The sequence below is a fragment of the Saccopteryx leptura genome, chromosome 3 (assembly GCF_036850995.1).
Source record: "Saccopteryx leptura isolate mSacLep1 chromosome 3, mSacLep1_pri_phased_curated, whole genome shotgun sequence".
In the NCBI taxonomy this organism is placed as follows: domain Eukaryota; kingdom Metazoa; phylum Chordata; class Mammalia; order Chiroptera; family Emballonuridae; genus Saccopteryx; species Saccopteryx leptura.
The window spans coordinates 333555784-333582612 of NC_089505.1; the positions used below are offsets into that span (position 1 = coordinate 333555784).

At 36.9% G+C, this 26829-nt stretch overlaps 1 protein-coding gene across 1 annotated transcript in view; it reads left to right on the forward strand.

Moving 5' to 3' along the window:
- CPQ (carboxypeptidase Q) overlaps positions 1 to 26829 on the forward strand; it is a 576439-nt gene that overhangs the window by 405245 nt on the left and 144365 nt on the right. Inside the window, exon 6 of the mRNA XM_066379181.1 lies at positions 19146 to 19237. Coding sequence (XP_066235278.1) covers positions 19146 to 19237 — 92 coding nt within the window. The remainder of the gene's footprint in view (positions 1 to 19145; positions 19238 to 26829) is intronic.

Genomic DNA, 26829 nt, shown 5'->3' on the forward strand with positions numbered 1-26829 from the left:
TCATTATAATGTTATAATGTTATAAATCATTATAATGAAAGAATACTGTGAGGATTTCTTATGCTCTTTGTTTTCTAGATTATAAATTTCATGAGTACAAAGACCATGGCTGCCTTCTTTAGCCCTAAATCCCTCAGTTTCTAGACCAGAAATAGTTTTTGAATAAATGAGTCTGATATTTCAAGTACTTTTGATTGTGTCATTTTATCTTTTGGATTTCTGCACAGTCCAAATGAATATTTGTTGATTTGTGTGTTCACTTATCCTATGAAAGAATTTTAGTTTCTTCTTTTATGGAATAGAAGTATTAAATGTGTGCTTGTACATCCAAAGATGAACAATAATGATGTGTTTTAACAAGTATTAAATGTGGCAATAATTTATAAATAAATTAGAACAGAATAAGAAATAATGTTCTGGGAATATTAGTATCTACACAGGGAGGAAATCTAGTGGACTGCTTTTAAGATTTGAGGACATGAGGTCCTGGGAAACATTCTGAGAATGGAGGCATCACATTCCTTCCTGCACTAAGCACATTAACTCTGCATGGGTTTGATTTCATTTCAGAGGTGGGGTGTTCGCCACAGACTCTGAACACACCCCTGTGAATTTGTCCCTAGGAGGTCAGCAGATGAACTTGGGGAGTCTTCCTAAGATGACAATCCCCTGAGGTCAGAGGTAAATTTTACAAGCTTCAATAAATATTTTTTTAACATACTATATAAAATTTCTCCCCTACCCTAACAACTATTGTAAATAAGATGTGACATAATGACCTGGAAAAGCAAAAGCTCCAAAAGGTCAGATAATCCATTACCTTGGCAATGTAAAATTTATAAATTTTGAAACATTGAAATTATCTGTAGAACACAAATGTGTCTCACATTTTTCATAATTGAGGAATGAAAATGTTTGAGATGATCAAAACTTCTCCTGGAAGGCCAAACACTTCTTTGAGAAAATGCGAGTCCCATGTCCCTATATTTGCAGAGTCACTGTTTGTAATATGCAGATCTAACAGACTCAAGGATCCCAGTCTATTTCCAGGCGCCTCACCTGCCCAAGCCCAGCTTTATTTTCTGGCTTTACTCTCCCGTAGGCAAATGTAACTGATAACTGATCTAATGTAAAAATATCCTCTGTTCAAAAGTTCTTTTTATAAATTTAATCTATGTCTTCTTGCAGCTTAAAACATTTACATTAGATGTGCTAATGCATTCATTAACAAATATGTATAGTGCTCTGTGATTTACTAGGAGCTGTGTGTGGAAACTAAAAGCAGAAAGTGCATTATTCATAATTAATGGCCAAATGGGTGGAGCAGAAAATAATATCTTTGAAATTCAGAGGAAGGATAAAGTGAACAGAAGGAAAGGGAACTGGGCCTTAAAAGGTAATTGGGATATAGGTAAATAAAGGAAAAAAAGGAAGGGCAAATTATATGGGATAAATTGCATGAGGAGAATCACAGATAGGAAGAAAATGAAGGGACCAGTTTCCTGGAAATGAGGCTTTGGGAAAGGGTGGAGTTGGAGACCAGTCTGGAGGGGCAGATTGGAACCAGTCTGCATAGGACAGTGAGTGGCATACTACAGAGGATGAATTCTATGCTATGACCAGTGGCCTCCAAAGCTAGCCACTATGTAGGACCATCATTTGGGTATAGGAAAATATTTCTCCTTTATCTAAAAAAAAAAAAAAAATCACTTTAGTAATATTTATTATGTGTATTTACAATATTGAATTCATATTATTTATACATAAATATACATATGTGATGATGAATGTACAAAATTGTTTTACTAATAGAGATGCATATTTATAAAAGTTTGGAGGCAGACTATAGACGATAAAGAGTGATTAAAGATTTTCATGCAGCCAGTGACATGTTCAAAGCAGTATTGTAAGAAAATGAATCTGGCAGCAGTTATGCAGAGAGGACTGGAGGAAGCAGTTAGTTGTCTATTACAGCAATTCAAAGGGCTTAGATCAGAGGTCCCCAAACTACGGCCCCCTGAGGCCATTTATCTGGCCCCCGCCGCACTTCTGGAAAGGGCACCTCTTTCATTGGTGGTCAGTGAAAGGAGCATAGTTCCCATTGAAATACTGGTCAGTTTGTTGATTTAAATTTACTTGTTCTTTATTTTAAATATTGTATTTGTTCCCGTTTTGTTTTTTTACTTTAAAATAAGATATGTGCCGTGTGCATAGGGATTTGTTCATAGTTTTTTTTTATAGTCCGGCCCTCCAACGGTCTGAGGGACAGTGAACTGGCCCCCTGTGTAAAAAGTTTGGGGACCCCTGGCTTAGATTATGGTAGCCGCAGTGGGAATGGAAGGGAGGGGAAAGTGCCAGAGACATTTGATGATCTTATCCTTCCCATGATGAGATTTTCCCTTAACGAGAGCATTCAGCAATTGTTTTGGGAGCTGAGAACAAAGCAATGCTCAAGATGAGTTTTTTGTTCAAAACTGATTGCAAAAATGTATTGATACTGCCAAATGGTCTGTGGTCTAAAAACCTAAATGTAAATAGAACAAAGAATGAATATCATGATTAATTATTGGTCAAAACAAGTTTAGAGGACTTCCTAACTGATTTTATACACTCAAGGAAAATTTTTAAAAATGTAGATAACATCTTCTCCACCCTAATCCTAAAACAGAGGTCTTGAAAGAGTTTATAGAAGCAGCATAATGATGCCCCTACATTATAACACAATTTAGGCTTTAGATCTGCTGTTTGGTATTGAAAAGGGATCCCAGAAGTTTTCTCATCTCAGTTGCTTATTGGAGATGTATTACTTTCTGATAATCACTGACTCAAGTACAAACACATTTGTTCTTCCTCACACAGCATGATTTTCACAGGAAACTCAATTTAAATAACCATACTGGTGACTGTGAATTTGTAAGAGAAGTTTTAGTACTTGTACTTGATTTACCATCATTTTCTTAAAAATTATACTGTTAAACTCTCCCCACTTGATGCTTTTGCAGCATAGAACTCTTAACAAAAGTGTGATTTAGAGTTCAAATTTATCATTAAGGAGGCTTCTCAGTTTCTCCTTGCAGGTAAAAAACATCTAAATAATGACAGAGAAGGAGAAATAGTATATTTTAAAATGCCAACTAGATCAGGCTTCTGACCTATACATGATACTAATGTTATCTTCAAAATATATTGATGAAAGAGCTCTACTAGCATGCAATTTAAATATAAGAAACAAATGGACATATTTAACTCTAGTCAGGCACCAGATATAAATGTACTATTTGTCTCAATCAACTAAAAATTGCTAAAGATTGAGTGTGTATGTGTATAATAATTTTGGCTGAAAATGAGTAGAATATAGTATAGAAAAATAAGTATAACATATTAGCCCACATCAAAACAAAGGAGTTAAGATAAAAAGTTTCACATATAAATAGAAAGGAATATTCTCATACTATGTTAATGGGAATATAAATTGGTCAGCTTTCTTTAGGGCATAAGTGAATGTCTCTACTATTTAGATACTCAGAAATGTTTATACTATTTAGATGTGGTATTTCTACTTTTATTATTATTTTTTTAAATAAATTTTTATTAATGTTAATGGAGTGACATTAATAAATCAGGGTACATATATTCAAAGAAAACATGTTCTGGTTATCTTGTCATTCAATTATGTTGCATACTCATCGCCCAGAGTCAGATTGTCCTCCATCACCCTCTATCTAGTTTTCTTTGTGCCCCTCCCCTCCTTCCCTTCTCCCTCTTTCCCTCCCACATCTTCCCTCCCCCCCCACCCCTGGTAACCACCACACTCTTGTCCATGTCTCTTAGTCTCGTTTTTATGTCCCACCAATGTATGGAATCATGTAGTTCTTGTTTTTTTCTGATTCACTCCGTATAATGTTATCAAGTTCCCACCATTTTGTTATAAATGATCCTATGTCATCATTTCTTATGGCTGAGTAGTATTCCATAGTGTTTATGTGCCACATCTTCTTTATCCAGTCTTCTATTAAAGGGCTTTTTGGTTGTTTCTATGTATTGCCACTGTGAACAATGCTGCAATGAACATGGAGCGACATGTGTCTTTACGTATCAATGTTTCTGAGTTTTTGGGTATATACCCAGTAGAAGGATTGCTGGGTTATAAGGTAGTTCTATTTTCAGTTTTTTGAGGAACCACCATACTTTCTTCCATAATGGTTGTACTACTTCACAGTCCCACCAACAGTGAATGAGAGTTCCTTTTTCTCCACAGCCTCTCCAACCTGTCTTGTTGATAATAGCTAATCTAACAGGTGTGAGGTGGTATCTCACTGTAGTTTTGATTTGCATTTCTCTAAAAACTAATGAAGATGAGCATCTTTTCATATATCTGTTGGCCATTTGTATTTCTTCCTGGGAGAAGTGTCTGTTCAAGTCCTCTTCCCATTTTTTTATTGAATTGTTTGTTGTTGAGTTTTATGAGTTCTTTGTAAATTTTGAATATTAGACCCTTATCTGAGCTGTTGTTTGAAAATAACATTTCCCATTTAGTTGGCTGTTTATTTTGTTGTCAGTTTCTCTTGCTGAGCAAAAACTTCTTAGTCTGATGTAGCCCCATTCATTTATCTTTGCCTTCACTTCTCTCGCCTTTGGAGTCAAATTTATAAAATGTTCTTTAAAATCCAGGTCCATGAGTTTAGTACCTATGTCTTCTTCTATGTACTTTATTGTTTCAGGTCTTATATTTAGGTCTTTGATCCATTTTGAATTAATTTTAGTACACGGGGACATGCTGTAGTCGAGTTTCATTATTTTGCATGTGGCTTTCCAGTTTTCCCAGCACCATTTGTTGAAGAGGCTTTCTTTTCTCCATTGTGTGTTGTTGGCCCCTTTATCAAAAATTATTTGACCATATATGTGGTTTTATTTCTGGACTTTCTATTCTGTTCCATTGGTCTGAGTGTCTATTTTTCTGCCAATACCACGCTATTTTGATTATCGTGACCCTATAATATAGTTTGGAGTCAGGTATTGTAATGCCCCCAGCTTCGTTCTTTTTCCTTAGGATTGCTTTGGCTATTCGGGGTTTTTTATAGTTCCATATAAACCTGATGATTTTTTTTTCCATTTATTTAAAAAATGTAATAGGAATTTTGATAGGAATTGCATTAAATTAATAAATTGCTTTAGGTAATAGGGCCATTTTGACTATATTTATTCTTCCTATCCAAGAACAGGGAATATTTTTCCATCTCATTGTGTCTTTTTCTATTTCTCTTAACAATGCCTTGTAGTTTTCGTTATATAGGTCCTTTACATTCTTTGTTATGTTTATTCCTAGGTATTGTATTTTTTTTGTTGCAATCGTGAAGGGGATTATTTTTTGTGTTCGTTTTCTAATATTTCATTGTTGGCATATAGAAAGGCTATGGACTTTTGTATGTTAATTTTGTATCCTGCGACCTTACTGTATTGGTTTGTTGTTTCTAGTAATCTTTTTGTGGAGTCCTTCGGGTTTTCGAAGTATAGGATCATATCATCTGCAAAAAGTGATACTTTTACTTCTTCTTTTCCGATATGGATGCTTTTTATTTCTTTCTCTTGTCTGATTGCTCTGGCCAGAACTTCTAGCACCACATTAAATAAGAGTGGAGAGAGTGGACAACCCTGTCTTGTTCCTGATTTAAGGGGGAAAGTCTTCAGTTTTATGCCATTTAATATGATGTTGGCTGTTTTATCATATATGGCCTTTTTCATGTTGAGATATTTTCCTTTTATACGCATTTTGTTGAGTGTCTTAAACATAAAGTTGTGTTGTATTTTATCAAATGCCTTTTCTGCATCTATTGATAAGATCATGTGGTTTTTGTACTTTGTTTTGTTCATATGGTGTATTACGTTAACCGTTTTACGTATGTTGAACCATCCTTGAGATTCTAGGATGTATCCCACTTGATCATGATGTATTATTTTTTTAATATGTTGTTGTATTTGATTTGCCAGTATTTTGTTTAGTATTTTAGCATCTGTATTCATTAGAGATATTGGTCTGTAGTTTTCTTTTTTTGTGCCGTCCATGCCAGGTTTCGGTATGAGTGTTATGTTGGCCTCATAAAATCTGTTTGGAAGTATTGCTTCTTCAATTTTTTGGAAGACTTTGAGTAGAATAGGAACCAAGTCTTCTTTGAATGTTTGATAGAATTCACTAAAGTAACCGCCTGGGCCTGGACTTTTATTTTTGGGGAGGTTTTTAATAGTTTTTTCTATTTCCTCCCTGCTAATTAGTCTGTTTAAGCTTTCTGTTTCTTCATAACTCAGTCTAGGAAGGTTGTGTTGTTCTAGGAATTTATCCATTTCTTCTAGGTTGTTGAATTTGGTGGCATATAGTTTTTCATAGTATTCTACAATAATTCTTTGTATACCTATGATGTCTGTGGTGATTTCTCCTCTTTCATTTTGGATTTTATTTATATGAGTCCTTTCTATTTTTTCCTTGGTGAGTCTTGCCAAGGGTTTGTGAATTTTGTTGATCTTTTCAAAGAACCAGCTCCTTGTTTTATTAATTTTTTCTATAGTTTTTCTGTTCTCTATTTCATTTATTTCTGCTCTGATTTTTATTATCTCCTTTCTTCAGCTGGTTTTGGGTTGAATTTGTTCTTCCTTTTCCAGATCCTTAAGGTGTGAAGTTAAGTGGTTCACTTGGGCTCTCTCTTGTTTGTTCATATAGGCCTGCAGTGATAGGAACTTCCCTCTTATTACTGCTTTTGCTGCATCCCATAGATTCTGATGTTGTATTGTCATTTTCATTTGTCTGTATATATCTTTTGATCTCTGCGCTTATTTCTTCTTTGACCCATTCATTTTTTAAAAGTATGTTGTTTAGTTTCCACATTTTTGTGGGGGGTTTTCCCTCTATTTTGCAGTTGAACTCTAGTTTCAAGTCTTTATGATCAGAAAATATGCTTGGTACAATTTCAATTTTTCTAAATTTGCCAATGTTATTTTTGTGGCCCAACATATGGTCAATTCTTGAGAATGTTCCATGTACACTAGAGAAAAATGTATACTCTGTCGCTTCGGGATGAAGTGTCCTGTAGATGTCTATCATATCCAGGTGCTCTAGTGTTTTGTTTAAGGCCAATATGTCTTTATTGATTCTCTGTTTAGATGACCAATCTAGAGCCATTAGCGGTGTATTGAGGTCCCCCAGTATGATTGTATTTTTGTCAGTTTTTGTTTTTAGGTCAATAAGTAGCTCTCTTGTATATTTTGGTGCTCCTTGGTTTGGTACATATATATTAAGGATTGTTATGTCTTGATTCAGTGTCCCCTTAGCCATTATGAAATGACCATTTTTGTCTTTGAGTATTTTTTCTGTCTTATAGTCCGCATTATTAGATATGAGTATTGCTACACCTGCTTTTTTTTGGATGTTACTTGCTTGGAGTATTGTTTTCCAGCCTTTCACTTAGAATTTGTTTTTATCCTTGTTGCTTACATGTGTTTCTTGTAGGCAGCATATAGTTGGATTTTATTTTTTAATCCATTCTGCTACTCTGTGTCTTTTTATTGGTAAATTTAATCCATTTACATTTAGTGTAATTATTGACACTTGTGGGTTCCCTATTGCTATTTTATACATTGCTTTCTGTTAGTTTTATATCTTGTTTGATTCTTCTCTTTTGTTTTTCTATCATTAGTTTTTGTTTGTTTGTATTCCATACTTCTTTCTTCTGTTGCTACCTTTTTAAAGTCATGTGCTTCTGTGGTGGTTTTTTCAAGTGTGGTTACCATTAAGTATTGAAAAGGGTACCTACCATATTCATTGTAGTACCCTATATTATGAGTGTTTCTGCGCTTCATTGTCCTTTGCTACTGTTAATCTCCGTCCTCTCACCCCCCCTTTTTTTGTTGTTGTTGTCACAGTTTAAATTTGGTTTTATTGTGTTCTTGGTGGAGCTGTTACTTGTGGTTTTGTTTTGTTTTGTTCTTTGAATCTGGTTGGAAAACCCCCTTTAGTATTTCCTGGAGTGGGGGCTTTCTAATGATAAATTCCCTCATCTTTTCTGTATTTGTGAATGTTTTTATATCTCCTTCGTACTTGAAGGATAGCTTTGATGGGTATTCTTGGCTGAAAGTTCCTCTCTTTCAGGGCTTTAAATATTGGGGTCCACTCTCTTCTAGCTTGTAGAATTTCTGCTGAGAAATCTGATGATAATCTAATAGGCTTTCCTTTATATGTTGTACTCCTCTTTTCCCTGGCTGCCTTGAGAATTTTTTCTTTGTCATTGGTTTGTGCCGTCTTCATTATGATGTGCCTTGGAGTAGGTTTGTTGTGGTTAAGAAAACTCGGTGTTCTGTTTGCTTCTTGAATTTGAAGCTTTAGTTTTTTCCACAGGCTTGGGAAGTTCTCATCTATTATTTGTTTGAGTATATTCTCCATTCCATTTTCTCTCTCTTCTCCCTCTAATATACCTATTAATCTTATGTTATTTTTTTGATGGAGTCAGACAATTCCTGTAGGGCTTTCTCATTTTTAAATTTTTGAGTCTCTTTCTTCTTCTTTCTGTTGTGCCTCAAGTTGCTTGTCTTCTATTTCACTAATCCTACCTTCTATCTGTCCTGTTCTATTAACTAAGCTTGTTACCTCATTTTTTAGCTCGTGAATTGAGTTTTTCATTTCTGTTTGATTTATTTTATAGTTTTAATTTCCTTGGTAATATATTCTTTGTGTTCGTTGAGTTGTTTTCTGAGCTTCCTAAATTGCCTTTCTGTGTTTTCTTGTATATCTCTGAGTATTTTTAAGATTTCTATTTTAAATTCCCTGTCATTTAGCTCCAAGGTGTCCAATATATTAAATTTTTTCTCCATAGATTTTTCCACATCTATCTGTTACTTCTCTATCTTTTGTATCCATGATATTTGATTTCCTTTTTCTTAATGGCATCTGAGGGTGGTCTTGTTGATAGCACTAATGAGAATTAATGAAGAATAGAAAGTAAAAAAAAGTAAAATAAAATGGAAAAAAAGAGAAAAACCCACAAAAAAAAACCAGTAGTAATTTATTATTTCACCCCTTTTCTTTCTTGTCTTCCCCTCCTCCTCCCTCCTCCTTAGGAAAATATCATGATGACCTGTGAATTATATTATGCTAAATTGAACAAAAACTGCCTATAATGGAGGGCCTGAGTTGGGGGGAAGTGTTCAAGGGGCAAAAAAGGAAGTAGGGACCTACAAAATGCAAAAAAGGAAAAAATCTTGGTCAAGTATAAAATGATTTGCTTGTAAGTGATGGTCGACTAAGAGATATAATGAGAGGAATAAGAGGGAAACAGAGAAGAGGAGAAAAATAAAACTATTGTCTTAAGTGGAGCAAAGACTAAATAGAATGGAGATCCTGGGTTGGAAGGAATGCTAGTGAATTAAAAGGCAAGTAAAAAGCACCCATAATGCCACAAAAAAAAAAAAAAACTTGAATCCCAAATTAAATAATTTGTTCGTGATTGAGGATTAAATGAGAGGAAAAGTAAAAGAAGAAAAGAAGAAACTAATTGAAAGGTAGAAATAAGAAAAAGGGGAAAAATAAAGGAAGAAAAAAAAGGAAAAGAAAAAAAACTAAAAGAGGGAGAGAGAGAGTTAAGGCTTTTGGAGTGTAACCCTCATGGAGAGTAAGGAAGAAAAAAAGAAATAAACTGTAACACTATGGGTAGTGTAGTTCAAGAAAAGGGAAGAATAAGATGGGAAGAGAATAAACGGACCAAGGTGGAGGAAATAGAAATAATAATAATAAAGGCAAGAAGATAAAAGTAACAAAAAATAGTGGAACAATTTATAAAGTCTGTGGATTTTTCTTGATTTTGAGAGGTTAACTACTTCCTTTTTCTTTCCTTTCCCTCTTCCTGGTCAGTGACTCTGTACCCCAGGTTCTGCCCCCATGTCATGCTTAGGTAGGGATTTGCAGTTGATGAGATTCTATGGCAATGTCATATAGTTGGCTTCAGTCTCATTGGTAGTCAAGGCTTGTTAGCATTTGCAGGCTCCAACAATGAGAGAGTCTGTTTTCCCGGAGCCTCTTTCCTAGTCTCTCCTTCCTGAATTAGCAGCCTGGTGATCCAGCTATGAGGCTGCTGCTTCCTCTGCCTGGGGAGTAAGAGGCTCCAGGAGCTGGCAAATCCCCACTCTAACCCCACTCAATGCAGGGCTCTGGGTAAGGCTCTGGCAGTTAGAGCCGCCAGCGTAATCAGGTGGGGCTGGGAGCCAATTGCTCTCAAGGTGACTTTCAATGAGCCTCCAGGCCTGTTCAGCATGCCTAGCACTCTGTGGGACCACTCTCTCCAGGCTTTCCACACTTTGTAGCCTGTTTTGCCTGGGAAGAAGATGCCTTATTCACTGCCTGCCTGCAGTACAGGTCTTAACATCTGCCAAGTCCCTCTTTTTAGCGTATATCCCTGAGTATGAAAGCTCTGCCAATCAGAAGTTGCCCCCACCTCTTTAGCAAGAGGCACTAAAGAATATCACACCTCTTGTCTTGGATTGCTGAACTGAGAGAGATCTTGTCAGTTAGAGCCCCATAGGTCAGTTGGGAGGTGCGCAGACTGTGGGTTAAGCTAATTTCAGTGATTGGATCCATAGATGTGCTCCAGGACGGACTGCAAGCTGCCTGCGCCCCTCCTCTGATGCTTGATTGTTAGCTTGAATGGCTGGGTGAGGTGCCCCGCCTGCAGAGAGAAGCTCGGGCATAGGGAAATTCACTTGGTCAACGTTTTCTCACGGCACTGTGGGCTGCTCCTCTTGGCGCGCGGGCTGTTGCTTCCGGAGTGCGGGCAGGCAGTTGCTCGTGTGGGCTGACTTACCACAGGCACACTCCCTCCTTGGCTTGAACGAACGTCAGTGCCACAGTTAGCCACCTCCACACCCTTAGCTCCCTCCCAACTCTCAGTTCCAAGTGAAAGCAGCCCCTTCGCCTTCAGTGTGTGTGTAACTCCCGGATGCTCCAAGGATAAATTTTTCTGTCTCTAGTTGATGAATTTGTTGAAATTTTGGGGAGATCTGTCAGACACGCTGCTCACGGCGTCATTTCTGTAACGTCACTTTGGTATTTCTACTTTTAAAGACTTGTCCTTAGGATAAATATCTTTAATGTTTGATAATAAGGAGAAAACTTAAAAAATTATTCATTTTCTTAAAAATTAATTGATTATAATAGATGAAGACCATATATTCCATGATTTTAAGTGGAAAAAGTGTATAAAACTATAAAATGTCACTGTTTTACATATATGTATACATATACATTCATTAAAAATTATAAGGAAATATAGCAATATGCTAATAGATTATTGTTGTTTTCTAATTTTTATTATTTTTCTTAGTTTCAATTTATATTTGAAAGGATATATATTATTCTTATAATCAGAAAAAATATTAAAAAAAAAAAGTTAAAGAGAACTGCCATAATTTAAAGTGCAAATATCTATAATTTAACTAACTGATGGAAAGATTTCAGTGAGAGTAATATATTTATTTAATGACTTGATGAACAAGAACTCTTGATGTACTAAATTTTTACTAGACCCATCTGTGCTACAAAAGTAGGTAAATTAAATAGCAACTGAAGAAAATGTAAAAGTTAAAGCACATCTGATTATCTGCGCTACTGGGTGCTTTAACCTGTGTTATCTGTACTTTAGTTTCACCAAAAGTGCATATCTCAGGAACTTTCTGAACTGAAGAGGTACTGATACACCTTAGATTAAAGGAAACGGCCATAGATTTTAATTAAATTATATAAATATAGTCAGTCAGTCAGCCAGGATGATTAAAATATAAATGAGTATCAGATAATTAATGGTCCAGTGGGGAGAACAACATTTAAGTGCATTTGAAAATGGAAATAGAGGTATATTTGATGCTCTAGAGGAACAATAAGAAATGAGTAACCAACTTCACCCCAGATTTGGGGGAACCTTTCCAGAGAAATTAATGTTAGAGGTGGGCTTTGTTGATTAAATAGAAGTTTTTCAGATAAAAACATGAAGATGCATTCTAGGTAGGAAAAAAATCATATACAAAGAACCAGAAATCTGAGATATCATAGCATGTAGAAAAAAAATGATGTGGCTAGAGTTTAGGATGAGGGGCAGAAGCAGGATATGAGCATGGAAAACTGGGTTAGGGCCAGATGGCCTTCACACACTGGTAGCTAACAGTGTTTCTACTTCAGCAATAATAAATTATTATTTTCAGGCTAGTAGAATTCTAGTCATTGTAATGAGGTAGGATTCTTTATTCTGTTCCCTTTGAATTATGGAAATTATAACTATTATGACCTGTTCCACAAAACAGGCTATAAAAATGATCACATTTCTTTAATTACTTTACAGTAATTACAGTAATTTTGCCTTATTGGCAAAATGTAGGTATCTCCTCTTCAGGCCCTCCCACTGTCTCTGAATGGTCCATGAATCCTGGAACCTTACTTAGGCAGAATATATCAGTCCTGCTCCAGACCTGCAGCTGAATGTGACTGCTGTTCCCTCTGACTGTTGCATGGCATCATTCATACCCTGAAGTCAGAGAGGTGCCCATATTGGGCAACAAGCTTACAGCTCCCCTTGTTTACATTCCAATCCTCAACCATCATTCCCTAAATCATAACTTCTGTGCCACAGTTGCTGGATCTGGAGAAGCTCTGGAGATGGACACAGGCTAGGCTGAAATTAGCTCTTCCTCAAGCACCTTTGGCCACTGTGTTGAGCCCGAGTCAACAGCCTAGACTCCTCTCCTCATCAGTGGTTCCCAGACCTTAGTGATTGTCACCCTGACCCAACAGTTCTCTCATGACTAGTCCCAAGTCCAAGGAAGCAGGGTTGAAGACACTGGGACTTTTCTCTCAGAAGGCCCCGGGCTCCTTTTACACACTAACTTGTTTTTTGCTCAGTGTCCAGGCTGTTCCTCCAGATAGCTCAAGAGGTAGCCACTTACAAGATGGGGTTTAAAATACGGTTGTTGCCCCGCCCCAGTGCCCCTGCAAAATTGCCTTATTGCTTTATGTGTACATAAATAGAAAAGCTATCAAGCAGTTCTTCTAAGGACAAAAGACTTTCTTAAGTTATTTTCTGTTTCTACCTTTAAAGAATAGTTGCAATTTACCTCACTAAAATAATTAATTTTTGTCTAATTATACCCCCTTTAAAAAAAAATGTGCTTATATAGTAAATAACAAATTATGTAACTTGCCTAAGGTGGAACTAGATCTCCACCCCCAAATCCATGTATTTAATTACTATGCTGACTGCCTCTTCTCCTTTGATTTGTATGCTAATATAATTATTTAGTCTATTGCTCAGATACTACACCTATATTAATGAAGTTTATTGTGAGAATAGAAATATCTAAGTGTAGACACTCTCTTCTTAGCTGTTGATAAAACCGAGCTAGATAATAAGTGTATTTATGAACAACTAGTTTACTTCTATGGAAAATGAGTATATTACTGTAAAAGAAAGTTGTGTGTTCTCTGCAAAGTTAGGTCATAGGAAGGAGAACAGTACTCATACCTAGTTTGGGAGGCATTGAAACTGAGCAGTATACGAGTATTTGAATCAATACACATTATTAAACACTAGCATTCTTTAGAAATTGATGATTTGGGAGAGCTATCTACAGGACTGGATTAATCTGAATTTATTTTGATTTACTCCATTCTTGGTGGCAGTGTAAGACAGTCAGCCAACCGTTTCAATTTATCAGTTTAATGATAGTTACCTCTCAGCCTTCTCATCTTTAAGTATGGTAGTAATGAAAAAGAATATCCAATCAGATTATTTTTACCTTTTCTCATAGGCACTACTTTCCCAATAGCATTATTACTTTCCTCAATAAAATGAAAGTGAAATGCATTTATGTCAATATTTCATAAACAAAACAAGACTCTGACACATTATCAGAAATTTATGTTTTTTTAGAGGACAACCAGGATGCTGTAAAACGTTTGGTGCACTATTTAGACTTCTTAACCCTGTGAGTAGTGCGAACGTTTATATATGTCCTCATGCCTCCTGACCATCCAGAATACGATTGTACAAAAATTTTTATTAAAAATGTGTAAGACAACATTAAAAAAAAGGCAAATGTATGTTCTTCTTGTTTTCATAAATTGATTATAAACAAACATGATTTTAAGTTAATAAAACTGTAACTTGAACTTACTTTATTTAAAAAACAACAACAACAACTCACTCCTGGGGATCAGCGAGCACGAAAAAAACTCACTACTCAAAGGGTTAATAGAAATTAGTGAAATTATATATACATAACACAGAGATATAGATAACAGGCCAGCAAATCATAGAGGGAAAAGGGGAGGGTGTTAAGGGGAAGGGGCAAAGGGGTATAAAAAGGGACATAGGGGTGGGGGTGAGAGAGTTATATTCAGTGGGACACTGGAATCTATGTAAACACAATAAATTTAAATTAATAAAAATTAAAAAAAAATAAAAGAAATTCCAAGAGGTTGAAAGATTGGGCACTTTGTATGCATACATAGGGGAACCAATTGCCTATCTTCTGACAAAACCTCAGTGAGATCTGTGTCTTAGCCAGCTAGTACCAGGGTCTTCTCTCTCACTTCTGATTCTAAGTCTCTGTTTCATGTCCTTGCCTTAGACTGGTACTGTCTGTCACAGAGCTAGGGCCAGAGTTGTGAGCCAGAATTACTCTTGAGCTATGTCACTTACCCTACTTCTACTACAAAATAAAATACCTACATCTGACCTCAAATGACTGTTGTGTTGCTATTGTTATTTTTGGTTTATTACTGTTGTTATTTTACATACTTAAAATTCTTAGCTTTTACATCTAGTTGGGATTTGAGATGCACAATAAATTTTGTTTAAAAATGGTATATATAGATAGCTTATATTAAGTTTTTTTCAGTTTTCAGATTTATTAAGCTTTTTAAGTTTATCCAGAAACTAAGAATTCTGATTGGCCCTTACATTTAAAGTGAGGAAGCTGTTTCTATTTCTTTGAACTGGTAAATGCTCTATGTTGAGATTAAGGAACATTTCATACTGAAAGAGGTTATGTGTTTTTCTACAAGGTAGATGAAATTTGTATTTTTCCCTTGGTTGGGAATGCATTCTATATAAACAAAAATGTTCTATGGCTCCTAAAGAAGAGGAATGAGCCTGACCAGGCGGTGGTGCAGTGGATAGAACATTGGGCTGGGATGCCGAGGTCCCAGGTTCTAGACCCTGAGGTCGCCAGCTTGAGCATGGGCTCATCTGGTTTGAGCAAAAGCTCACCGGCTTGGACCCAAGGTTGCTGGCTCAAGCAAGGGATTACTCGGTCTGCTGAAGGCCCACAGTCAAGGCACATATGAGAAAGCAATCAATGAACAACTAAGGTGTTGCAATGTGTAATGAAAAACTAATGATTGATGCTTCTCATCTCTTCATTCCTCTCTGTCTGTCCCTGTCTATCCCTTTCTCTGACTCTTTCGCTGTCTCTGTTAAAAAAAAAAAAAGAAGAGGAATAAGGAATAAATATACTTCTTGTGGGAATAAGATTTTCCTGGTCATTATTAGCACAGACTGAAATGTGTTGAGTGATGTAGAGAAAAACTAACAGTTCTTGAAAACATACTATGTGCCAAAGACAATTCTTGGCATGTACTTGCCTTGTCTTACTTTATTTTTTTAATAACCTCATAGGGCAATTATCATTTTCCTTATTGTATAGATGAAGAAACTGAGGCTCAGGGAGATTAGTTGACTAATCTGAAGTCACAGAGCCAGGAGTAGCAGAGCAGGAAATCAAACAATGCTTATTCAGATTCCAAGGCAATCCCTTTCTGTGACCCTCACTATCCATGTATGAACTAAGGTGGCCTAGGGGTCTGAACCCCACAGTAGTGTGTAGTCACTGAATGAAGTTCCATGTATTTCTGTTAGGTTTAGGGAGAATAAGAATGTCAAAGTGGAAAGAGACTTCGGGGCCCAGTCAGGTCTTCGTTTAACCACTGGTTTTTTTAACCTCTTTCATTGGACCCTTCACCTTGAATGTGGAGTGGGTGCTGGTATTCTGTGCTGATGGATATTGAGCTTCTCAAGAGTTTGAAGGTGGCTCTATTTGCCTTTTTAGGGCCAGGCACACTGTTGTTGTTTGGAAGCCATAGTATCCCTTTACCTCAAATGAATTACTCCTGATTATTTTAATATAACATCATTGGTCATCTGGCTGATATAAAATGTGAAGGAGACTAATCCTGTATGATACTGACTTTCAAGTGGAATATCAAATCTATAGGGATATTCTGGGCATTTACTTTTAAAAAATGAATTATTTTTTAAACCTGTGCTAACTGTCTCTTTACCCTTATTTAGAGAATTTCACTATTTTAATGACTTGGTACTGTTTCACTGTTAGGTGCAAGGATATATAATAAGGAAGTATATTTTGCCTTTTTCTGGGATTTAAAAAAAATGTTCAGAATTTTTATTTGCTGTCATTTTTTTTGTCTTATATTTTTCTTTTTTAAAAAAGAATTATTGATTGATTTTAGCGAGAGAGGAAGAGAGAGAGAGACATGAACATCGATCTGTTCCTGTATGTGCCCTGACCAGGGGTTGAACTGACAACCTCTGCACTTTGAGACAATACTCTAACCAACTGAGCTATCTAGCCAGGGCATATTTGTCTATGTTGTGAATCAAATGTCATTTGATTTAAATTGACATAAGCAAGCTTCTTTTAAACAAACCAAAGATCATGATCTTTAGATACACTAATTAGATTTCTTCTTCTAACAATTAAGTTTGTGCCATGAATGTGAGCAGGTGGTTTGACTCTGAAGCAACCAGTATGCACCCTAGGGTTCTTGTTTTTTTTTCAGCAGGCATTTGAATGTGTTTGGCAGAACTTCCTCTCTGAGTATTTAAATTCCCCTTCTTTCTTCATTTTGTAGTTTATAGTTCACTTATCATATGTCTAATACATACCAGGCACAGGATTGTCTTACATACATTCCCATCTCATTTAATCCCCACACCCACCTGTGAAATAGGTATGGCATAGGCCTACAATATTCTCTCCACTTTTCAGAATAGGAGGCTGAAGTTCTGGTAGATCCATTTCTCAGTTGTTACACAGCAGGTGCCTAAAGATAGCAGGGCTCACCAGATCTGTCTCCTTTGCTCAACTATTAGCTTGTCTGCAAGTGAGTAACTAAGAGATGAAGCTGGTAAAGTGATGGAAGACTTTGAATTTTATTCTAAATGAGACACCAAGTTTTAGATCGAGTTATTCATTTACTCCCTATTGATTGGGCACCTAACGTGTCTAGGCATTGGGGGGGCATCATAGAGAATCAAAAAAACATAAGCCGCCTGACCTGTGGTGGCGCAGTGGATAAAGCGTGGACCTGGAAATGCTGAGGTCGCCGGTTCGAAACCCTGGGCTTGCCTGGTCAAGGCACATATGGGAGTTGATGCTTCCAGCTCCTCCCCCCTGTCTCTCTCTCCTCTCTCTCTCTCTCTCTCTCTCTCTCTCTTTCTCTCTCTCTCTCTCTCCTCTCTAATATGAATAAAAACAAAACAAAACAAAACAAAAACATAAGCCCCTGCCTTCTAGAAGCTTACATTCTGGCTATTGGAGCTTTTGAACAAAGTGAAGTGATGTGGTTTCAGTTTAACAAAGGTCCTTCTGTCTGTCTTGTGGACTATCACCTACAGTAGGGTGAGTACTAAGGCAGGGAGGTCAGTAAAGAGTGTCTACATATTCCAGGAAAAAGAGATGGGGGGGCTTTCACCACAGTAATACCAGAAGTGAGAAATTGGATTCTAGATAGACTAAGAAGAAAACATCAGTGGGATTGGCTGAGTAATTGGGCGTGGAAATGGCTTGCCCAGGCTTTAATTGGAACTCGGGTCAGCCTGCATCCTAAACTTGTTTTGTTTTTTTATGTTAAAATGCTCAAGTGTAAGTGGCTTTACAGTATTCAATTTAGTGCAAAAGGCAGCTCCTTTTCAGCTCCGTAGCACTCAGCTTATAAAAGGAGAATATTGTTGATGCTAGAGGAGGCAGGAGAACACTTTATTTCCCAGGAGCATTTATCATCCAGGCTGCAGTCCCAGCCTGCTCCCTTGAAGGCCAAGGACCTGGGTGGCAGCGCTTGTGTGGGTACTTGGGATTTTCAGTGAGTCCATCTCAGAGCCACTCACTGCCTTGTCTGTGGCTCCTCGGTGCTGATACAGGGGGGCTGCTCCTTTTATAAGACTTAGCCCTAATTCACGATTTTCTGCCTGTGTTATTTCTCTGAAATGACATTATGAAGTCTGAATCACACCAAGTTTTCTTTCTTGGTCACAAAGTGGGACTTTCAGTGTATTGTGATCTCATTTTTTATAAATTTAGGAAACAGAGCTTCCTTGTAGTTAGATTTTACTGAGCAGACATTGTCACTCAAAAATGGTTCTACATACATCAGATCTGTCAGTAACTTTAATAAATTCAAGCTCCAAATTTGTATTTCCCAAGTTGATGAAACTGCCATCCAGCTGTTTATGCAGCAATCGAGTGAATAAAATGTCATTCTTACTCAATTAATTTTCATTGACCTTAATGAATGACCTCGTATTTCCAAGTCAGAGAGGAAAATGATGAGGGGTAAATACAAAGGTTGCCTCTGATTCACAGTGATTTTATTTCTGAGAATAATGTGGGCAGCCAGTTATATTTATGGATTTAGAATAAAAAGCAATCTCCTACACACCTGATCTTGAAATAGAGTAAAATGATTTGGTTTCAGGTAATCATTGGAAGGCCTTATGAACTATCTAGAGTCCTCCTAACTGCGTCTTCCATACATGATCTAATTTCCCACTGAATATCGCTATGTGGGGCAGGATGTCCAGTTTAGGATATGATCAGATCTCTCACTCCCTGGCCCACAGCAAACATTTGCGCAACCCCTTCCTCCATGAGCCTGCCCTGGAGAACAGCCCTGAGGCTGCTCCCTTCCCTTGTCCGGCAGCCACACCAGCGAGAGAGGAACATGCATGCCTCTGGGTCCTTTCTGCTTCCAGAATGCAGAGGAGAGGCCATAAAATTAAGAGTAAAATCAACTGAGCCATCTCTTACTTCATTATTTTTCTCAGGGCTGCGTCCAAAGAGGACTCTACGTTTGGTGCTTTGGACTGCAGAGGAACAGGGGGGAATCGGTGCGTTCCAGTATTATCAGGCACACAAGGTAAGCGCAGCACGGATCGCTGAGCATTTTTACATGTAATACCAGTGTAAACCAAATTCCCTCCGTTATCCTGAAGACTCTCAAGAACACTGTGGTGTGCTAACCCCAGCAAGCACCACTGCAAAAGTTTTCTTCATCCAGTCCATAAAGGGGAATGCCCTGATGAGCTGGTGGTGCTCGGAGGTGGTGCTGAGAACTCCGCATCAGTCTGTGGTCTCAGAGCAATCCTAACCGCCAAGCTGCCTTTGTCTCAAAGGCTGTCTAGCTCTGCTACACTAATATATGGCGAAAAGTAGAAACAGGTAAATATCCCCTCTTCCTGTGAGCCTACTCCTGTACCATGATGCTCTAAGTCCTCCTGGAAGCACTGGTATTTACAAAGCAAGTCCTGAGGCTCGCTCCCAGTTAGCCAGGGGCACTGATAATGGTGAGGGAATGGCAGCCAGAGGCCTCGGACACTGACTGTAAGACGAAAGTGAAGCCCGAGGCAAGCAGGTGATAGTGGAAGTTCATGCTTTAAAATATAAGACCACATTTAAGATGGAGAACAGGGAGGTTAATATCACGAACAATCTTTGGGGAGAGGAGAGTGTACAAGCTCAGAAATACTCTGAATCAAATCAAAGGGTCAAGGAGGAATTCCCAGATGGGTGGGTGTGCTGCTGAGCAGTGATGGTAGGCAGAGGGGCAGTCGGGCTGCTCCTGCTGCACCTCCAGATTAGCAGGAACAGATCTTGCCAGCTGAAATGATTCAAGTCAAACAGAGGTTTATTTGTTTTCCGAATTGTATTTATATAATTTTGGATCATTTTACTATCAGTCTGTATTAACTTATTTCAGTTGGAGCTTAAGAATGAATTCAGGGTTATAAATTTGGTCATTGAATATAGTTATTTGCTATTAAAAAAAAAACCCAAAACAAACATGCTTTATGACCAATTCTTTTACTTTATTTATTTCTTTTGGTCTCACCTGATCTGGAGGAATAGATTAATTCCAGATAAGTGGTCTTTTGTTGAGTCAGTAACATCATCTTCTGTATGTTGTGGTAGATTAGAACCTCAGATGACAGTTATTCGGTAACATTCAGTTAATATTTCTGACTGCCTATTATGTTTCATGCAGTATATTAGATGTTAAGTTTAGTGTAATTAAAATAATTAACCATAACCTATCCAAAGAACAACGACAACTGATCTTCAATTATAATGTAATGTGTGAAGTGTTCTGATAAAGAATAAAGTATTGATGGCAGAGAAAGGAAGCTCCCCTAACCTGGCATTGGGGAGCAGTCAGGATAGGCTACATGGAAGAAATGACATCCACATGGAGACCCGAAGACTGAATAGATATAAAATAAGGAAGAGAAGTTGGTAGGGAGAGGGTGAGAAATGATAGCAGGAACTGTATGTACAAAGGCTGGAGGTAAAGAGAATAGAACACACAGTATATCTGGAAAAAAATTCAGAGTGGCTGGTGTATAACATGTAAGATGCATCATGGTAGGAGCACAGAGTAGAGCGGTAAACAACAGCCTGAACAAAAGGAACGTATAAATCATGTTTAGAGGTTTGTACTTCCGCTCGAGGGAAGTAGAATAATTTATTATTTTTAAGGAGGAACTTTTAGAGTCTATACATCTTGGACCCTATTTTAAAAAATAAAAAGAATATCTGAAGAACTGTTTGAAGCATTTTATTCTTGACAATCTACTCTACTTGAAGAAAAAAATTGGATTTAAACTGCAAGAGATCAAGCTTGAAATTTCTTCAACCACGAAACTTTTTTAGATCTGATAAAAGGAGGTTTATTTGTTTCTAAGTTTTTGCAATTCACTATAGCCTACTAAAATACATGTGTGAAATCATAAACTCCCAGAGACTGGCCAGTTTTGAAGAACTTATCTGGTATTCTTATGATTACCATATTGATAGAAGCAATGACAAGAGCGTAATCACTTCTGGGGTGGCTGAGTTTAAGTGAATATAACAAGCAAGTTGCATTCGGGGAGGACAAATCAGATTGTCTTTAGACTTCTCTATAGCATTATTTAATACTAGAAAATAATCAAGCAGTTTTTATTTCAATCCAGTCACAACAGAGATATACTCTTTTCTAAACAAAGATCTGCTGAAACAAATAAGCTCTCAAATTTTAGTGATTTAACATAATAGATATTTATTTCTTGCTCATGTGACATTCAATGTACAGGAGGGCTCTGCTTCACATAATTATTTAGGAATCCAGTCTGTTAGGTTCTTCAGCAACATAGCTTTTAACATTGCCTTTGGGCATCAGTATCCAGCTTGCAGTCAGGCGGGGCATGGGAGGTTTTCATGGGGCAGTTCTGAAAGTGGATACGGGGAGGCAAAGAGAGAGAAGTCTGAAAGGAGCTTCATCCACCATTAACCATTTTTCTAAGAGAAAACTAGAATTAGATTTATATAGTGAGTTATATAACTGTATTGTGTTAATTTTTATGAAATAAAATATTATTCTTATAATGACAGGAAAAATTAATTAAAATAACAGGGACATCAGTAAACATTTACTTGAAAAAAAATTTATTTCATTTTAAAGTGAATGTTCTAATTTATTAACCACAAGTGGCAGACAAGGATATATATCCTTCCTCTTCCTACCAATACTCACCAAAACACTTGAAGTACAAACATAGACTGGTTACCACATCTAAGCTTTCAGGCCTTGCATTTTGCCCTCTTCCTTTAAGTAAGAAAACAAGTACACCACTGGCCAACAGTAGAACTGATTCTAGTCTTTGTTCTATCTCTAACTACGTACTAGGAATCAACAGTGAGTTCCCTCAGCCTCTTAGAGACTCTGCTTACTCATCTCAACTTATTAAAATTATCTCCCCACTCAACCCTCACAACAAAGACAGAATCATGGGTAACCATTGTGCTTTGCTCTGAAAACATAAGCTGTAGTATTATTTACAATTAGAATGTAAAATTTACCATGCCATTCTAAGTTCTGATATTACTGTGAGAAAACAAAGGAAATATTATCTTCAGCATTATAACCACAGATTGGTTAACTACTATTATTGAAAACTTACTCTACCATAAACAGTCCAGCCTAAAAGAAGTTAAGTCCATCATCTCTGTCATATTTGCTTCTCCTTCGCTATTCATTATTTCTATTAATGAAAGCATCATCCTCTCCACCATCATGTATCAAAATGTCACTGACATTTTTCCTTCTTCTTCTTTGTTCCCTATATCTAATCAGCAGTAAAACACTATTGATTCTACATTCTTTCACTTTAGATGCACCCTTCATGTCCAGGCTCTCTGTTGTTTTTCTAGTTTAGGTTTTCCATTATACCTACCATGTCAAGTTCATCTTCCTGAAGACCAGCTCAAATCCAATACACCTTCCGCCCCCAAACTTTTGGTTATTTCTCAGTACTAATAGAATCCAGTCCAAATTCCTCAGCTTCTTGGCTACTGTGGTCCTCCATGCCATGGTTTCTCACCATTCTTCCCCCATGTTCTTTAGTCTAAAAAAAAATGAGAGCTTTTGGCCTTGGCCAGTTGGCTCAGTGGTAGAGTATCAGCCTGGTGTGTGGATGTCCTGGTTTGATTCCCAGTCAGGGCACACAGGAGAATTGCCCATCTGCTTCTTCACCCATCCCCCTATTGCTTCTCTCTCTCTCTCTCTCTCTCTCTCTCTTCCTCTCCTGCAGCCATGGCTCAATTAGAATGAATTGGCCCCTGGTTCTGAAGATGGCTCCATAGCCTTTGTCTCAGGTGCTGAGAAGAGCTCAGTTGCTGAGCAACAGAGCAATGTCCCAAATGGGCAGAACATTGCCCTCTAGTAAGCTTGCCAAGTGAATCCTGGTTGGAGTATATGTGGGAGTCTGTATCTGCCTCCCCTCTCATCACTGAATAAAAAAAAAATGAGAGCTCTTTACACATCCCACACTAGCCTTTCTTTGCGTCATTAATTGTATGGCTCCTTTTCCTTGAATTTTCTTCCTTCCCATTCTGCATGTTCTTCAAAGACAAACTCAAAGGCCCTCTTTCCCATAGAACTCTCCAGCCCCTGACAGAACATAATCCCCCTGTTCTTGAAATTAATATAACACCTTGTCTAGACATTTCTAAGAATGTAGACTATTTTCTAATTTATAGGGAGGAAAGAAAGGAAGAGAGAAAGAAGAGAAAAGAAGACAAGAGAAGAAGAGAAGGGAGAGAAAAGAACAAAAAAGTTATAATATTAAATTATAAGAACCTTGTTTTCTACTTAAAAATTAACTTTAAACACACAAATAAAAAATGTAGCATAAAAAATATTGATATAATATGTTCTAAATTATTTACTAAAACTTTCTTATTTTTTTTGAAAAACTGTCATTGACAGGGCACAGAGTGATGCAAAACCTAATTTAGTATATATAAAGGAATCAGAAAAGCAATAAGTGGCTATGAAATATTAGTCATGAAGAAAACTCAGGACCTAATCTTTGAGGAATACATGGATTTGAGTGAGTAAATAGGATGAGAGTAAAGAGAAAGTTAGTCCCCTTCATAGTGATGAGAATTGAGTTTCCCAAATATATCTTTGGCATCAGTATGGCTGATATAAAACATGAATAGACATTTTATTTGGGGAGGACCTATTTTGTGGTTATAAATGTAAAATATTTGGGCTTTTAAAATAACTTTGCTAATTTATATATTTATGAAAAAAAATTAAATATAGAACTACCATATAGTCCAGTTATTTCACATCTGAAAATTTATCTAATTAATCTGAAAACACTAATTGGAAAAGCTCTGTGTACCCCCATGATCATTGCAGCATTATCTACAATGGTAAAGATATGAAAACAACCTAAGTCTCCACTGATGGATGGATGGATGGATAAATAAGATGTGGTATATACATTTACACACAATGGAATACTATTCCGCCTTAAAAATTGAAATCTTGCCATTGGAGACAACATGGATACCCATAAAGGTATAATGCTAAGTGCAATAAGTTGGAAAGAGTCAGACAGATGCCATAGGATTTCATTAGTATATGGAATCTTTAAAATATAAATAAAGCAAACAAACAAAATAAAACAAAACCAGCCTTATAGATATAGAAAACAGACTGGTTGTTTTCAGAGCAAAAGGAGGTTGGGATGAACAAAATGAGTGAAGAGGAGTCAATTGTGTGGTGATGAATAGTAACTAGACTTTTTTTTTTTTTTTGTATTTTTCTGAAGCTGGAAACGGGTAGAGACAGTCAGACAGACTCCCGCATGCGCCCAACCGGGTGCACGCCCACCAGGGGCAACGCTCTGCCCACCAGGGGGCGATGCTCTGCCCCTCCGGGGCGTCGCTCTACCGTGACCAGAGCCACTCCAGCGCCTAGGGCAGAGGCCAAGGAGCTATCCCCAGCGCCCGGGGCCATTTTTGCTCCAATGGAGCCTTGGCTGCGGGAGGGGAAGAGAGAGACAGAGAGGAAGGAGGGGGAAGGGTAGAGAAACAAATGGGCGCTTCTCCTATGTGCCCTGGCCGGGAATTGAACCCAGGTCCCCCGCACGCCAGGCTGACGCTCTACCGCTGAGCCAACCGGCCAGGGCCAGTAACTAGACTTTTAAAGTGATCACTTTGTAGTGTATACAGATGTCAAATTATAATATTGAAACATATAATAAACAAATGAATATATATACTTTATATATATATAAAATAACTCTGCTAGTATTTTTATGGTACAGTTATGGTTATTAATGATCTATATTAGGGATCAGTACATTATGGCTTATGGGCCAAATCCAGCTAGACACCTGTTTATGTATAGACTTGAAGCTAAGAATGTTTTTACATTTTTAACTGACTATAAGACAGATATTGTACATGGCCTCCAAAACATAAAATATTAAATATCTGACCTTTTACATAAAAAGTTTGCTGACCCTTGACATATATGTGATAAGAAAATCATAAAACATTTTACATTGTTATTTTTTGCACCCTTTTAGCAATCTCTTCACATTTCCCCCATCCCAATACTGAAAACTCTCATCTTACTCTCTGTTTCCATGAATGTTTTTTTAGAACTTTAATGGGGTAACATTAATCAATAATAGTACACAGGTTTCGGGTGCACATCTCTATAGCATTTGAAATGTTGATTGCATTGTGTGCCAATCACCAAAAGTCAAATCATTTTCCGTTTGTATATTTGTCCTTTTTTAGTTCCCTCCCTGCCACCCACTCACCCATTAACCACTTCACATTACTTATGTCCATGAGTCTCAGTTTTTTGTTTTTTTTTTAATTTTATTTAGAAAATTAAATTTAACAGAGTAACATTTATCAATAAGAATACATAGGTTCAAGATAAACATTTCTATAGCATCTGAACATGTTGATTATGTTGAATACTCCTCCTTCAAAGTCAAATAATTTTCCAACACCATATATTTGTCCCTCTTTACTTCCTTCCCCAAACTTCTCTTCCACACCACTTTCTCCTTGGTAACCACTTCACTTTCACCTATGTCCATAAGTCTCAGTTTTATATCATACCTATGAGTGAAATCATATAGTTCTTAGCTTTTTCTGATTTACTTATTTCACTCAGTATAATGTTCTCAATGTCCATCCATGTTGTCATAAATGACCCTATTTCATCATTTCTTATGGCTGAGTAGTATTCCATTGTTTATATGTACCACATCTTCTTTATCCCATACTCAATCGAAGGAAACTTTAGTTGTTTCCATGCTTTGGCCACTGTGAATAATGCTGCAGTGAACATGGGATTGCATATGTCTTTACATACCAATGTTTAATAGTTTTTAGGATAACCAGAAGAGAAATTGCTGAGTCATATAATAGTTCCATAATTAATTTTTTGAGGAAGTACCATGTACTTTATTTCATCATAGTTGTACTAGTTTACATTTGTACCAGCAGTGAGTGAGGGTTCCTTCTGTTGCTTTTCTATATAGCAATGATGAAACTTCAGAAAATGAACTTAAAAATAATAATTCCTTTAAAACAGCAACAAACCAGGTTTTTATGGAACCATACAAACCTTGAATAGCCAAGGCACTCTTGAGAAAAAAGAGCAAAGCTGGAGATATTACAATACCTAACTTCAAATTATACTACAGAGCCACAATAATCAAAACAGCATGGTATTGATAGAAAAATAGACACACAGACCAATGGAACAGAATTGACAGCCCAGAAATAAAACCACATATATGTGGTTAAATCATCTACAGCAAAAAAGCCAAAAACACACAACAGAGAAAAAAATCTCTTCAATAAATGGTGCTGGGAAAACTGGAAAGCCACATACAAAAGAAAGAAACTTGTCTACTGTTCGTTCTTCTGCACAAAAATAATTCAAAATGGATCAAAGACCTAAACATAAGATCTGAAACAATAAATTATATAGAAGAAAACATAGGTACTAAACTCATTGACCTTAGCTGTAGAGAACAGTTGATAAATTTGATCCCAAAGGCAAGGGAAGTAAATGCAAAAATAAATGAGTGGAACTACATCAAACTAAAAAGCTTCTGCACAGCAAAAGAAACTGACAACAAAACAAAT